The sequence below is a fragment of the Thalassophryne amazonica genome, chromosome 21 (genome assembly GCF_902500255.1).
Source record: "Thalassophryne amazonica chromosome 21, fThaAma1.1, whole genome shotgun sequence".
Classification (NCBI taxonomy): Eukaryota; Metazoa; Chordata; class Actinopteri; order Batrachoidiformes; family Batrachoididae; genus Thalassophryne; species Thalassophryne amazonica.
The window spans coordinates 36221068-36238638 of NC_047123.1; the positions used below are offsets into that span (position 1 = coordinate 36221068).

General features: G+C 40.3%; 1 protein-coding gene across 1 annotated transcript in view; it reads left to right on the top strand.

Moving 5' to 3' along the window:
* Positions 1 to 1860: 1860 nt before the first annotated feature.
* The window catches only part of mettl24 (methyltransferase like 24), a 38461-nt gene continuing 22750 nt past the window's right edge, over positions 1861 to 17571 (top strand). Inside the window, 1 exon segment of the mRNA XM_034161849.1 lies at positions 1861 to 2479. Coding sequence (XP_034017740.1) covers positions 2006 to 2479 — 474 coding nt within the window. The 5' untranslated portion in view covers positions 1861 to 2005.

Below are 17571 nucleotides of genomic sequence, written 5' to 3' on the forward strand. Positions count from 1 at the left end.
CACCTGAAAAAAATTACAAAGATTTACACTGTGCACAGGAAGTCTTGTGATGGCATTAATCTACTGCATTCTTTGTCCACTCCTTCCATTGGAGGAAAGTGATGTGCTCATAGATCAACACTAGGTGGCAGCACAGGTCTACATACATACATACATACAAATACACTGATCTATAGTTCACTATATGTATACCTACATATGATTATATAGTTTAACTAAATTATATATTAACTATTAACTATAGTTTAACTAAAAACAAATTGAAAAATAAAAACAGCAAGCAGAGTATTCAACCCCTTTAATGTAACAAAATTAAATGATAATGTGCTAAAATCATAAAAAAAAAAAATAAATCCCAAGGCCTCCAAGCTATAAGCAATGGGTTTCCTGGATGCGGTCTGCAGGGGGCAGTAAAGAACTGCTATAATTCCATATAACTGATGCATCAAAGCACAAAAACACTCACAGAATAAAGCCATAAACACTGATAAGTGCCTCTCAGACCTACATGCTGAAAATGTCATCATGGCCTCAATTTATTAAAACATTTACTTAAAAATATAATTTCTTAGACAGGACACCAGTCTGTTGCAGGGCCGCATATAGACAAACACATTCTCACCTACGGACAATTTAAAGTTTCCAGTCACGTCTTTGGATGTGGGAGGAAGCTGAAGCGTTCAGAAGGAACCCACGCAAACTCAGGGAGAACACGCAAACTCCACGCAGAAAGGCACCAGGTGGGAATCAACCCCATGACCTTCTTGGTGTGAGGCAACAGTGCTAACCACTAAGGCACTGTGCTGCCCTCTTATAAACCGTCTACTCGCAAATACTTTTTTATTTTAACCATGAGAGACAATGTCTTATTCTGAAGTGTCAGCATGAAAGACCAGCAGCGTATTTTAATAAATGTCAGAACAAAAAGTTCTGTATGCTTTCTAAAGCAGAAGAGCAGTTATTAGAGTGCAGCCCTTCACCAAAGCCCAGAACATCCATTATGGTTAAAATGTCTTTAAAGGGTTTCCTGGATTCACCCATTTATGAAGATCTGGCCCAGAATTTGACACATTCTCATCCAGGATACACTAAATATTTTGGCCTGCTTTCATAAAAACTGTTTGGAAATTTATCTACCTTAACTTTATTTAATGGCTCCGCCCATTTATTCAGTAATCCACAAAATTTGAAGGCCAATATTTGACAATTTACAACAAAATCTGGTGATGAGAACTGCAGCTGACCCTGTTGAACTCAACCCTTGTAATCCAAGTGAACACCCTTTCCTTTCTTGAAGGGGACAACAAGTCCTTCCTTGCAGGCAGCTGGGATTGTACTTGTCTTCTAAATGGAAGCAAACGTTGAAGGAGGTCAGCTCTGGTACCAAGGATCCCTACAGCTCCACTCACCATCACCACTTTCACCATCTTTGCAATCTGACCGAGATTCTGTGGTTGACAGCTGATTGGTGGATCAGTTGGAGGAACCCTGGCACCAGAAATGTCCAACATCCTACCAGGAGGATCAGAATTATACAGGCACCAAAACAGGAAGGGCATTCCTTCAACGTTGAAGATCTTGAGCCAAATCTCAGCAATTTTCTTCTTTAGATTTTGTATATGAGGCACGTGCACCATAATATAAAGAACATTCTGGCTGGAGGGAGATGGTGACACGTAGCAGTCCTTACTGGCTGTTTGAGAACATGGATGTGATTCATCGTGTGAAGTGGATTTCTGGTCTGGCTGGCGTTCAGCAGCAGCGGAGCGGGAGGCCCTGCCCACGTGCTGCGTTACACAGAAACCTGAGACTCAGAGGGAAGACGAGGGACAAGACCAGAGCCAAACAAAGGGGCGTGAGGGCTCGGCATGTCGACTTGCGAGGGCCGGACTTGTGAGCCTGAGAAGGGAGTTGCCAAAGCTTTCAACCAGGAACGCGTGCATTGTACTCCTGAACGTGCACAGCCTCGTGCACTCAAACATGGACATGCACAAAAGCCACATTCATGTGTGTTATGAATACAAGGTGTTTGTGTTTCAGTCGTTTTCTCTCATGGTGGACTTTGGAGCTGAAAGGAAGAAGACTGCAGAAGCTGTTGGACAAGGAAGGGAAGAATGATGGTGGAAAACGGAAACTCTTTCAGGTCGAGGTGATCCACGAGCAGCTGTGGACAGTTATGGCCAAGGAGCATCTCAGCTGGGGATTGTTGCTACGTGTGGGCATCCTGCTTACCGCCGTGTGTCTGTGTGTCCATATCTACCTAGAGATGGTTTGGCAGGGTCTGCCTGCACCCCAAGTCTTAGTAAGTCCCACACAGGCCCAGCAGAACAGAACACAGCTCAGCGGATCTGAGCCCATCTCTGCAGATCCAGAGGATGAGAACAATAATAGAAGAATTTTACGTGTTGGAACGCTGAAGGACGGCTCAGGCAGGAGGAAGGTCGGGAACCCATCACCTCCTCGCCACCTCCACAGAAAGGTATGCTTTCTTCACTTTAATGCTAAACATCTCTGAAGTCCTAAGAGCTGTGATCAAGATTAGTGACATCTGATCATCAAACACGACGTAGAAGAAGGAGCTCAGTGAGTCACAGTGATAAAACTGTGTAATCCCAGGAGGGAGAAGAAGGCGGATCACAGAGCAGATCGCGTTCACTCAGCTCTTCTGAAATGAGATTTGAAGTTTGACGTCTGGCACAAAGCAGCCTGAATTTTTTTTTAACATAAATACAAAACAAAAACGGGCATATCTATGCAGATTACATTTGATGTTGTTGTTTCTGGAATCATCGCTGCCTGTCAGTGGTTGTAGATGTGTGTGTGTGTGTGTGTGTGTGTGTGTGGGGGGGGTTAAAAGCCACATTAGAACATCTTCTGATGATCAACCTTCAAAAGTTCAAAAATTCTGCTTTCCTCTTTCTCTCATTCCTTCCTTTTCTCCCTCTGTTCCTTTTCCTCTTTGTAATCTTTCATGACTCAAACCGAGTTACATCACTGCTGCTTTTTAAAACGCTGCAGGGGTTCCATGTCTGACTCAGAGATGGACACTTCTGCACCATTAGTACTACAAAACAGCATATGTTCCTTTGCACTCAGCCTCTGAACACAAGTCTGATTCGTAAGGTGCCCCTTTGAAATTCCTGCATCACATGTAGTCATCACAATGGTCAGCTCTTTTCTTACTGCTTCCAACCTCCCATGAAAACTAAGGCATAGTTCTGACACTTTAATGCCATCACTTTGTCCTGCCTGTGCATGTTTAAACTTCAAACTATCACGTCGAACCCACAGGTGATGCACTCCGCCTTCAGTTTACTTTCTCAGCCATAAACTGGGACTGAGCTTGACAAAGGTCACCATCTTTGAATATTCTATCCAATATTTAACAAAACAAATGTGCAAGAACACTGGCAACACTTCCAACTGAAGAACTTATTCATATCCTTAGTTAAAGAAAGTAATGTCTATAATAATATGAATGTTTAATGAAACTGTTACATTGAATATTTAATATCAATTGATTCGCTGAAATTCATATTAAAACTGGATGTGCCCTCTAGTAGATTAAAGTGTCATCTGCAAACAAGTGAATACATAAAAAAAACACTGTCATAATGATAGGGACACTTAGGCTACTGTTATGGATGTATTATGTGAGTTGTTTAATCCATCCATTCAGGACTAAATGGAAAAATTATGCACTTTAGTTCTCAAGAAATTATTTGAACCTTACTCCTTTGAATACTCAGGCTGGTGAATTTGAGACTGGCTCAATGACTTGACAGCATGTAACGTGGTCAATAATTAACTTAAGTTGCACACACTCAGCACAAAAATCATTAATTTCCAGATGACGTGGTGATCATTTTCACACCCAACACCCACGTTCTTAAAATAGTAAATGCACTTGTACTCTGCTTCCTGGCCAGAAAACCTCTAACTTCTGAGTCCACCACCTCTACACCAGTGCACTCTGCTCTTAAAAGCAACATCAGATGACAGGTCTCATGTTTTGAACAAAATATACTCATATTAACTGACTAAATAACAACCACTTAATACCCCGCACCTTAAATCTGCACTCAGATTACGTATCAAGCAAACAACAAAGTGAACTTAGACATGCACCAAGTGCACTAAAGCTATGCACTTTAGACCATGCAGTACAGAGCATCAGGAATTGGGCTCTAGATGTTTTCTTAGTGGTTAGGAATGCCTTACAGCATGAAGGTCCTGGGATTACTTCCCACATGGAGTTTGCATGTTCTCCCCGTGTTTGTGTGGGTTTCAATCTGGATTCATCCCACTTCCAAACACATGCAGGTTAGACTAGTTGGAATCTTTACACTGACTGTAGGGTCCAGAGTGTACCAGGGCCAGTTCCTCCTAGACCCATAGCTGGAACAAGTGGGTACAGGAAATTAATGTGTTCTAAGTTGGAGAGGAAATGGCGTCTCACTAATTTAGAAGATCTTCACTTAGCCTGGAAAAAGAGTCTGTTGCTCTATAAAAAAGCCCTCCGTAAAGCTAGGACATCTTTCTACTCATCACTAATTGAAGAAAATAAGAACAACCCCAGGTTTCTTTTCAGCACTGTAGCCAGGCTGACAAAGAGTCAGAGCTCTATTGAGCTGAGTATTCCATTAACTTTAACTAGTAATGACTTCATGACTTTCTTTGCTAACAAAATTTTAACTATTAGAGAAAAAATTACTCATAACCATCCCAAAGACGTATCGTTATCTTTGGCTGCTTTCAGTGATGCCGGTATTTGGTTAGACTCTTTCTCTCCGATTGTTCTGTCTGAGTTATTTTCATTAGTTACTTCATCCAAACCATCAACATGTTTATTAGACCCCATTCCTACCAGGCTGCTCAAGGAAGCCCTACCATTATTTAATGCTTCGATCTTAAATATGATCAATCTATCTTTGTTAGTTGGCTATGTACCACAGGCTTTTAAGGTGGCAGTAATTAAACCATTACTTAAAAAGCCATCACTTGACCCAGCTATCTTAGCTAATTATAGGCCAATCTCCAACCTTCCTTTTCTCTCAAAAATTCTTGAAAGGGTAGTTGTAAAACAGCTAACTGATCATCTGCAGAGGAATGGTCTATTTGAAGAGTTTCAGTCAGGTTTTAGAATTCATCATAGTACAGAAACAGCATTAGTGAAGGTTACAAATGATCTTCTTATGGCCTCGGACAGTGGACTCATCTCTGTACTTGTTCTGTTAGACCTCAGTGCTGCTTTTGATACTGTTGACCATAAAATTTTATTACAGAGATTAGAGCATGCCATAGGTATTAAAGGCACTGCGCTGCGGTGGTTTGAATCATATTTGTCTAATAGATTACAATTTGTTCATGTAAATGGGGAATCTTCTTCACAGACTAAAGTTAATTATGGAGTTCCACAAGGTTCTGTGCTAGGACCAATTTTATTCACTTTATATATGCTTCCCTTAGGCAGTATTATTAGACGGTATTGCTTAAATTTTCATTGTTACGCAGATGATACCCAGCTTTATCTATCCATGAAGCCAGAGGACACACACCAATTAGCTAAACTGCAGGATTGTCTTACAGACATAAAGACATGGATGACCTCTAATTTCCTGCTTTTAAACTCAGATAAAACTGAAGTTATTGTACTTGGCCCCACAAATCTTAGAAACATGGTGTCTAACCAGATCCTTACTCTGGATGGCATTACCCCTGACCTCTAGTAATACTGTGAGAAATCTTGGAGTCATTTTTGATCAGGATATGTCATTCAAAGCGCATATTAAACAAATATGTAGGACTGCTTTTTTGCATTTACGCAATATCTCTAAAATTAGAAAGGTATTGTCTCAGAGTGATGCTGAAAAACTAATTCATGCATTTATTTCCTCTAGGCTGGACTATTGTAATTCATTATTATCAGGTTGTCCTAAAAGTTCCCTAAAAAGCCTTCAGTTAATTCAAAATGCTGCAGCTAGAGTACTGACGGGGACTGGAAGGAGAGAGCATATCTCACCCATATTGGCCTCTCTTCATTGGCTTCCTGTTAATTCTAGAATAGAATTTAAAATTCTTCTTCTTACTTATAAGGTTTTGAATAATCAGGTCCCATCTTATCTTAGGGACCTCGTAGTACCATATCACCCCAATAGAGCGCTTCGCTCTCAGACTGCAGGCTTACTTGTAGTTCCTAGGGTTTGTAAGAGTAGAATGGGAGGCAGAGCCTTCAGCTTTCAGGCTCCTCTCCTGTGGAACCAGCTCCCAATTCAGATCAGGGAGACAGACACCCTCTCTACTTTTAAGATTAGGCTTAAAACTTTCCTTTTTGCTAAAGCTTATAGTTAGGGCTGGATCAGGTGACCCTGAACCATCCCTTAGTTATGCTGCTATAGATGTAGACTGCTGGGGGGTTCCCATGATGCACTGTTTCTTTCTCTTTTTGCTCTATATGCACCACTCTGCATTTAATCATTAGTGATCGATCTCTGCTCCCCTCCACAGCATGTCTTTTTCCTGGTTCTCTCCCTCAGCCCCAACCAGTCCCAGCAGAAGACTGCCCCTCCCTGAGCCTGGTTCTGCTGGAGGTTTCTTCCTGTTAAAAGGGAGTTTTTCCTTCCCACTGTAGCCAAGTGCTTGCTCACAGGGGGTCGTTTTGACCGTTGGGTTTTACATAATTATTGTATGGCCTTGCCTTACAATATAAAGCGCCTTGGGGCAACTGTTTGTTGTGATTTGGCGCTATATAAAAAAATTGATTGATTGATTGATTGAATAGCTCCACACTGACAACAGACTGTTTTGGCTTCTGTCACCAAACTTCCAGTGCTGCTAATATTTATATCCTACGTAGGTAAAATTGGCACTGCTGATCGCTCGCATCACAACGGCACAAGGGTCTATTTTGGTCATAACCAATCTAATATCTGAGCTGCCAGAGACCAACACAAACACACACCAACACACACACACGAATCATCTATTTCTTGCAGGTTTTCATTCCCGCTGAGAAACGACGAGTGGGCTAGTTTATAGTCAGACATGAAAAGTGTCAGCCCAAACGACAGCAGGGATGCTGGGAGAGAAGGAGCAGACACAGTCAGTGTGCACTCATGAGTCAGCCTCTCTCATAAACAGACTGCTGCGCCGACGCACAAACATCTTTATGGCTCTACGTGGAAACCACTACCAGCTTTTAAAAAAGACAAGTTGCTGCTGACAGCTTGAAAGGTCAACAGGTCATGCCACATTCAGCAAGAAGCAAATTTCATTCTGCCGGCTTCATTATTCCTCTTGCTTAAGACAGAAAAAGAACCTTAAAATGCAACCTGAGTGATCCGTAAATATGAGCAGACACATGGACATGCACAGATTAGTTGTTAAGTGATGCTTAAATGTGCCTGTGGGAGGGGGTTGCCATCTTGATGGGTGTGTCTTCAAATCTTATGTCAGCTGGGTTCAGTAGACACACGTTTGAACAGATGCTACAAGATACAATGTCCCTCTGGGCTAATTTAGCCAATTTTCACCAACAAGGTTTCTTGCAATACAATTTGGAATGCAGTAGGACCCAGAACAGTACCATTTCAACTCAGTCACTAATTTCAGCAGCCCTGCACCACCCTCTTGGGGGGGGGGGCACACACTACCAATAATAAAATAATAAGAACAGCACAACAAATAAATGTTAAACATACAAAAACAGAAATGTAGCAGCTCAGTAGCCATATCCATGTAGAGTCCAGTGATCACAACAACCAAATGCTCCCCCACCCCAAAAAACATCCAAATGGTGCAGATATGGGTCTCAGAAAATGAAACATAACTGTGAAGTCCATGTTCAAGTTGGAATTTTATCAGAACATTCACAGGAATTCATCATCCAGTCTTCCCAAAGTCCTCAACACAATTTGGATTTCCGCAGTTCCTTGTAGACCCCATTTGACCCAATCATGGAGGGAATAATTGGATCAGATGGATGGCCAGAAGGATCTAATGAAGGCCCACACTCCGGTCCCCGTTACTGGTGGGTCCGCTTCATCATCGGCAAATTGACCTCACACAGAGAACAACACAGAAATCAATCATCCAGAACAGTCCAAAGTACCTCCATCCCATAACGAGATAATCGACATGTGTACATGTTCTAACATGCTGGCTGACACAGTCCTACGCTTCGCTAACATTCCTCACAATTTGGGGAATGTTAGCGCTTTACTTAGTTTATTTCCTGCACTCGGCCTTGCAGCTTGAGATATATAAGTCTCAGGATTGTTTGGACCCAAAGGCGCACCTGCAGTGAACAGCAGAACTACAAATGATTTATTTAAAGGGAACAAGGCAGAAAACAAGGGCAGGATGAGTGCAAAGACAAAAACACAACAGCAACGCGCAAAAACAAAAAGTAAAGCTAAGACCAAACTGGAAATGGAGCAAGATCACAACATAACGACACAAACTGTTACTGTGACACGACCAAAACCAGAAAGACGCACATGTATTTATCATAGATTAACTGTAGTAGAGAAGCTTGAATCTTCGACTGGACTGGGTTGCTTGACGCGAAGACGTTTCGCTTCAAATCGCAGAAGCTTCCTCAGCTAAAATTCTTGCTCTGGTAGTCTGACTTCTGTCTTGACTCTTGTAGAGAAGAAAATTTTTTTCTACTATGGAAACCACCTGGACAACTGAGAGCCTACACAGAAACATAGATTAACTGCATTAGTTGCAAATTTGGACACTGAATCTCATCTTAACTAACAAAGGAAAAATAGCATAAAGTATGCCAGGGTACAACTGAAACAGAAATCCAGGCACAATATACCAGCAAGCAGATTATTTTGTCCAAGTCGCAAATAGAGTTTAAAATTTGCAAAGATATCTTATTATTAGTTAGGCAATGCTGCAGACCAAATGTAGGATAATCGGCTTGGAGGCTGTTCTAGAATCCAAGCAGCTTATTCTGCTCCGTGGAATAACTCCAGGCAATTCAGGCAAAGGTGGAAAATTCCAGGGTTTATACACGTGCCTTTTGGTTTTCTACACTTTGGGATGCCGTCAGGCACCACTAGTTATCCTCAGGGTAACCCTCAGGGGCAAGTAACCAGCGCTGAAGTAGCCAAGTATGTAAGATTAGTTACCCAAGTGGAGCCAAAGAAGAACAGACTAGCGTGGAATGTCCTTGGAAGGTGACAGAAAACAGATTACTTAATCAGAATAAGGTTGATAAAATGTTAATATACTTAATAATAAGTTGAGATATGAGGGGCGGTTGAAAAGTTTTGAGCCTGACATAAAAAACAGGGTGTGGTTCTCCATCTTTTGCATTTTGAAAAACCAACATTTCTCAAGAATGTGTGAAGTTTTGACTCACTGGGTGCAATGTTGGGAAATGTTGGTTTCTCAGAATGCAAAAGATAGAGAACCACACCCTGTTTTTTTTTCGGAGTCGGCCTCCAAACTTCTCAATCGCCCCTCATACTGCAATTCAAACCTGATACAATGTAATTCTATGTATACGTATATGGCGTTTCTGGAAAACCTCCCGGTGATGTTAAGGCAACATTAGGAGATACAAAGGATTACCAAAGTATGGCATCAGTCGCAACAGGAAACAAGAAAATTTTGAACATTTTGAATATTCAGTCGTGGTTTATACAAGACCACAGGACAATGATGGAACATCCAGATTTCACCAGCTGATTTCACTGATTAATAATCAGTGAAATCAGCTGGTGAAGTGGGTGGTTGCAAAGAAAACCTGCACCCTCTTGTCCCTTTCTGGAATGAGTTTAAGACCTCTGGTTTAGAGGATACCAGGTGATCTGTACTGGCCCCTCTAAAGTCGACATTTATTTTGGCTTGCTGTCACTTCAGCAACTTTTTTCAAAAAAGAGAAATAGCTAACAACATCATATCTGCATCGTGAACATATAATCAGAGTTAATTCAAAGCCCCTTTTGGTTCTGCAATCACTTTTCAAACATGTGACTGTGAGACTTGGTACAGAAAAAACAAACAATGACAGAACTGTATAAAACCCTACAAAGCACATTTGTACACAAGACAATGAAAAGAACTTTACAGACAGATTTATACAGAAGCCGCTCAGAGCCGGTGTTACCGACTGAATAAACAGTGGAATCAAAGATGCCCACTGGAGGGGAAAAATCAGTGTCAAACTGTCGAATCCAGACTACTGATCACACAACATTCCCCTCAGACGCAGACGCCTATTTAGGAACATTCCAGGGAGTTCTTAGCCTCCATCTCACCCCTGATATGAATAAGTGCATTAACCTTTGAAACAGGACACTCCCATCTTCAGCTCTCTGCTGCTCATGCATGTGTGCAGACATCCACGTGGGCATCAAGCTGATGCCGATTAAAGTCCCTCCAAAATAGACGACATTTCTGCAGCAAAAAGCCGTTTCAGTCGTTCTGTGTTTTGGAAGATAGCCACAATCACTTAATCTGTGAGGAAACGTCACTCTCCATTTCCTCCCATAATTCAATCAATTCAATCAATTTTTTTATATAGCGCCAAATCACAACAAACAGTTGCCCCAAGACTCTAACGGTCTCTGCTCCAATTCCGGGAATTGGCCCGATCTGATCACAAATACTGAATGGTGATGAGAACGGAAGAGGAATGGATGTTCATTGGAATCTACATTTCCAAATTTTCCAGTTTATTTCAGCCAGATTTTCCATTTGACACATTCCTGTTCATGCAACTGCCAGTGCAATAAAAATGTAACAAAGTTGCCAAAAAATTAACGTCTTGCTTAAATACTTATATTTTACAAAATAGCTGTTCATCAATTTGATGTAAAGAAAGTTGTAATTTGAATAAGATGTCACATGGCCACTTTGAGACTCTCAAACTTTGTGGGGATCGTGCACCACAAAGTGGAGGCGGCTGTTTGAGGTGCTGGATCACCAAAAATTTGGTTCTCTCTTTCATGAGCCATGGACTTATAATGTCCACAAACTGACAGAGACGATCACATAACCTCTGGTCTCCTCTGTCAGTTAAGGAAAGTAAATATTGCTATAAAAATTTAAAGAATGAGCCTCTTCCATGCCTCCACCTCCAGCAAAGTGCACTTGTAGTTTATGTCATAATGAGCAATGAGCATGTGTGAAATCCTGTGCGACTTTGTGAATGCATGCATGTATGGGGCCACTAGCAGGTACACTTTCCCAGCATGACTCGGCTCAGCTTCATAGAAAATCTAGTTTATGTTCTTGCAGCTCACTCGGTGACTGCAGTGTGCAAACAGCACGCTCGTGAAGCATTTTTGAATGATAACTGCTCTCTGACGTATAGAGGTTAAATTGCAGTTGCTGGTAAGTGCGTGAATTGCTCTGCTTATTCACTGTGCACGACCACTCAGCGTAATGACAATACTGTAAATGGATTGCACGACTGAAGGTTGTTTATCTCGTGTTATTAAAAATGCATCACTGATTGCTTCGCATGGATTTATTTATTTGTACATCGACTTTCAAGACGGTGCTTAAAAATATCATGTTGCAATTACCTCCACTAAATTACAAGCCCACACTGCCTTTTTAAATCACTGCACTCATGCATCATATGAAATCTAATACTGCAAGGATTGTTTTGGTCCAGCGGCACAGCGAAGGTGTGCATGATGCCGCACATGTAAACTAGAAGGGCATTAAGAGTGCAAACAAAACATCTCATCCTGCCCCTTGCAGCTTGGTGTCATTTTGCAAAAAGACACTGAAACCTAATACTTAGCACTCCTGGTTAAATGCTTTGCTGTTGCTATTAAAATGTCCTGTCTCACAATGTTAAAAATACATTAATTAATTTGGTTTCCACCCCGTTATGACTTCTGGTACACTTTCCAGGCAAGAACCAAGATTTTCCTACAAGTGCTGTGAAAATCTGTTGTAGTACTTAACTCTAATTCACAATCTAAAAACTTTTAATTTAACCTTTAATTTTTAATTCCTTCTCTCTGTCTCTATTGTTATTATCTGGATTTCTTCTTTGACTATATTATTTTTATGGTGGTGGTGGTGGGGGGCACCACAAAGTGTTTAGCAGTGGCCCTGTTCTTTATGCAGCTCTCTCTTAAATGCAACACGTTTATGGATTGGCCTATTTCACAATGTTTAAATAAAATCTTTTAAAAGATGGTGGCTCCACCCCTTTATTCAGATCCATTCCACATTTTAATGGAAACAATTCAGGATAAGCCATCCCTTGTTTTGTGCACATTCATGAAAATCTGTTGTATTAACAGAACCCACAATCATGATTGTAGTTAAAGTTTTACATTCCCTTTGTCCATCTCCAAATTCAAAAATCAGATGACTAACCAACCAGCAGAAAAACATACTGTCACGTCCTTATCCGCGGAATACAGCCGCTTTTCCCAGTTGGACTACTAAGAACTGTTCAAAGATCAGAGATTATTTCAATGTGGAAAAAGTGCTGCTTTCATGTGGGCGATGGCACAAATTGCTGAGTGAGACCAGACGTGCGTTGGTGTTCAATCAACTTTGATTTATGTCAGAGCGTGCAGAACAGAGAAAGGAGCTGATGAGTCCTGTTCAGCTGCACCATTGTGCACCAGCTCCTCACACGGAGACACACAGTCTGACGCTTACAGCAAATGGAACCCAGATGTGGGTTAAACACAATGGAGCACAATCCCCCCACCAATCCACACCCTCTGTGCCAAAACCTCCAGCTTCTCCCCCTCACTCTCACCAATCCTTTCCTTCCCGATCGCTTGTGTCTCCTCCGCCACGACATCACTCTGCCTTTATGGCCACAGAGCTAAAAGCTTCTGCAAAGACAGCCTTCATTAAAAACGTCAGCGTTCCTGGCTCTGAATAAGAATCAGAATTGCCTTTATTGTCATTGTAATTTACACTGCGTAATTTACACTGTACTTTTCCGAGGTACAAGTAATTATTAACTAAATTGACAGATAATAGGAAATTAACAAGATAAATAATTTAAATATACAGTAGGTACAACTAAAAGTAAAATGTAGTCAAAATATAAAATGTAAAAACAAGACTTGTGTACAACAGTGGAATGATATTGAACGGGAAAATATTGCACATGGATACAGATATTGCACAAGAAACTTTGCAAAGTGCAGATTAATGTAGTTTGTTATTGTTTGGTGCAGTGATTGCTGGAGCAGCTACAGACATCCATTAAGGAGCCCGTGGAGGATTTTAGACTTATTTTCAGTCTGATACTACACTCCCCACAGACACACTTATTACAGAAGGCTAAAGGTTCAGTCTACACAACAGGGAGGTGATATGAATCAGCCAACTGTTTCAGGTTGTCTTCTACCCTCTTGACCAGCAGTTGGTTTGACTTATGTTTGCTGCAGTGGAACTATTCCGTGTTTACCCGGGCTGTCAGGAAAACACGGCCTGTCAGAGAGCAGGAGCAAACACTCAAACTTCAAGACACTCCACAATGTTCAAAAGAAAATTCCACAGGCTGTAAAACGGAAGGACTGACCTCCCGTCTGCACAGGCTGGTGGTGTTTGTCTGATGAGTGCACTGTAAAAAATTCCAAGTAGACTCAACTTAAAATAATTTGTAACCTCGCTGCCTTAAAATTTTGATTAAGGCTAGCAAATTATTTTAGGTCATTTGAACTCACAACTTAGTGTCTCCAACTTTAAAGACCAAGTTCACATGACTTATTGCTTTGTTCAGGGAACTTTCTTTTTTTAGTCAAGTAAACAAATATTTTTGTTCTATCAACAATGATACTCGAGTAATCTCAACTCACTTTTAAATCAGGCTAACCAGCTATATCAAGTAATTTCAACTTAGTTGTGAGTTGAAATTACCTGAAATAATATGCTACCCTTAATCAAAATTTAAGGCAGTGAGGTTACAAATTATTTTAAGTTAAATTTACTTGCGATTTTTTTGTTTTGTTTTTTTTACAGCATGTATCATAAAGGCTTACTCTTAACTGCAGCTGTCGGGGTTTGAATCTGACACAAATCCTGTGTTGAGAAAGGCCATCTTGATCAACTATTTTGGTTGAAAACAACAGGCTACCAAATAGAACATTGGATTAAAGTAAAACTAATTAATTTGTGAAAGTTTATTCAGCAAACATTCACTTCAGCAGTTATTTTTAAAACATTTTACACTTTAAAACATTGTTTTAAATCAACATAACTAAAAACAGAACAATATGACAGATTGTTTCTTACCACGTGTCAGTGTGTGGGGGTGGGGATATGTGTGTGTGTGTATGCAGAGAGGGACCATCACAAGCAGTGAGAGCACTTGGCTGCCATGCATTCTAAATGGACAATGGCATTATAGAGCTCCTTAGCACCCGATGCCCTACGATGCCAGCGTCCATTGAGAATGAATGGCAGCCAACTGCTCTTGCTGCTCATTATGGTCCCTGTCTGCATGTACAGTTACTGAGGCTATGTATGTGTGCCTGTAACTCTAGCATAAAACAAAAGCTTTGCACAAAACTGAACAATTTTTTCTTCCTATGTAAAAACAGGACACTTGAAAGTTCACATTCCTTGTACCAGAAACAGGTATGGCTTAACTAATGCAGAAATAGGTGGCTACTTTGTTGTGCAAAACATCCATATGTGTGTGTCTTCCTATGTATAAACAGGACACTTAATACAATTAACAAATGTGAATTCCTTGCAATTATACAGGAAGCTGTATGTATAGTGTTAAATGAATGAGTTTATTCAGCACGCACATAAACATAACAAAACAAAATACCAACATAAACTCTTACTAACATAAAAAAAAACACACACAAAAAAAAGCAAAAGAAAAATACAACAATAACTCAGTTTCTCAAATTAGGTGCGGCCGAAAGGGCATGGGCTGAAGCAAAAGCTTATAAACGCCCACCCTGTACACCCGTTACTATCCACAGTTAAATACACTCAAATAAGATAGAAATCAGAAAATAACATAACTAAACAGAATAGAACAATTTCATATTTACATTTTACATTTACATTTTATATCTACATTAGAATATAGTTAGGTACTAACAATTGCATCAATGGCATTCCATTATTTTCAATTCATTTAAAGTTTAACACATTTTTACCTTCTAAGCAATTACAAATAGTCTTGCACCCTGATCATTACTGACATAATGTCATACACCAAATACTGTTCAATGTCTATACAATAGTCTACACTTCTAGTGTTAGAAGAGAAATGACAGGGCAGCTATGTTGTTGTGAAGAACATCGCTACACTATGCGCTGAAGCAATTTGTTGCGAAGTCCATGAACCCGAACAGAGCAAGTGCTTCCCTATGTTTACCTTCTGAATGATCTCGAAGGTGTACTTCAGTCCCTTAGGATAGTCAATGTTGATGCAGTAAAGTAGTCCAATCAGCATCGCAAAGCTGTTTGGTACATCTCGCAACTCACCCAAAACAATGAGCTCCTCCAGGATTACTGCAACATCCACGATGTTCTGGGCTGTCATCTCCTCATTTTGGTCTGAGATGATCAGTAGGCCAACATCCACTTCTTTTTTCACTGGTGCCTCCATGGAGTCAGTGGTCTGAAATATAGCAGAACACACAATGTCTATATTGTACATGCATTCAAAAGGATTCTACTTATTTGATGATGGTGTAGTTCTGCAGAGTTCCCACCCTCTGAATGTGCCCCTAACTAGGCCTGTCACGATAATAACTATATTGACTTATCGTTCGATATATAAAATGCAACAATAGTTGTTTTCTGGAATCGACATATCATCGTTTACATGTGAGTTTATTTACATAATTGGACTGACAGGCAGCACAAAATATGGAAAAGCAGCCATTCCAGTTGTGCATTCATTATTTATAATATAAAATAATTTAATATGCAATATTAATCTGATTTTATTGTTAAAAGTCAGTCAATTTTATTTGTTTGATTGTAGTTTATTATTAATGTTTTAATTATCAAAGATATTTTAATATTTCTTTTCTACATTTTAATTCCAATGTTTAATATTCTTGAGATTTAAAAGTTCATTGCTGTGAAAAAAGATGTACTTAGATTATTATGCTCTAATATCAATACATCAGTGGCATAAAATGGTTCGAACACGGCACCAGCAATACTATCGTTTATCGTGATAGTTTCTGAGAAAATAAAGTTGTATGCAAAGGTTTGGGCACCCCTGATAATTTTCATGAATTTCCTTTATAAATCATTGGTTGTCTGGATCAGAAATTTCAGTTAAATATATCATATAGCAGACGAACACACTGATATTTGAGAAGTGAAATGAAGTTTCTAGTATTTACAGAAACTGTGGAATAATTATTTAAACAAAATCAGGCAGGTGCATAAATTTGGGCACCCTTGTCATTTTATTGATTTGAATACATTTAGCACTAATAATGGAACACACAATTGGTTTGGGAAGCTCATTGACCCTGACCTTGTTACTTCTACCTGGTTCTTTATGTAAAATTCTGCCCCTTACCAAAAACCAAACCATTGTATTCCTCATTTTGGTGTATTCAAGGTCACATTAGAAACCAGGCCTGGGACCCTCACAGACAGTGCCCATCTTGTGAAAGGCCCCTAAAATGAGTCATACAACACTTATACCTTGTGGGTGTTACATGGGTGTGGTTTAGGTCTCACATTTCTAATGTTACTGGCTCTCACCAACAGGGGGAGATCTCCCTGTGTCTGAAACTTGGACACATGATAGAGTAAAACTTAACATATTTCTCAGAACTTCCAAACAAATAATACAAATACTTAATAGCTAACATAAAACAAAGAATTAGCACAGATATTATCTAACAACCTCCTTACACAGGTGAATCCAATCATGAGAAAAGGTATTTAGGTGGCCATTTGCAACTGCAAATGTTTCCCCTCTTTGCATCTCTTCTAAATGAGTGGAAACACGGGAGACTCTAAACAACTCTCAAATGACCTGAAAACAAAGACTGTTCAACATCATGGTTTAGGGGAAGGACACAAAAAGCTGTCTCAGAGATTTCAGCTGTCAGTTTCCACTGTGAGGACCATAGTGAGGAAATGGAAGACCACAGGCACAGTACTAGTTAAGGCCCGAAGTGGCAGGCCAAGAAAAATCTCAGATAAGCTGAAGCGAAGGATGGTGAGAACAGTCAGTCAACCCACAGACCTGCTCCAAAGACCTACAACATGAGCTTGCTGCAGATAGTGTCTCTGTGCATCGTTCAACTATACAGTGCACTTTGCACAAAGAGATGCTGTATGATGCTGTAATGCAGAGGAAGCCTTTTCTGCGTACACGCACAGACAGTCGCTTGAGGTATGCTAAAGCACATTTGGACAAGCCAGCTTCATTTTGGAATAAGGTGCTGTGGACTGATGAAACTAAAATGGAGTTATTTGGACATAACAAGGGGCAGCATGCATGGCTGAAAAAGAACACCGCATTCCAAGAAAAACACTTGCTGCTTACAGTAAAATTTGGAGGTGGTTCCATCAGGCTGTGTGGCTGTGTGGCCAGTGCAGGTACTGGGAATCTGGTTAAAG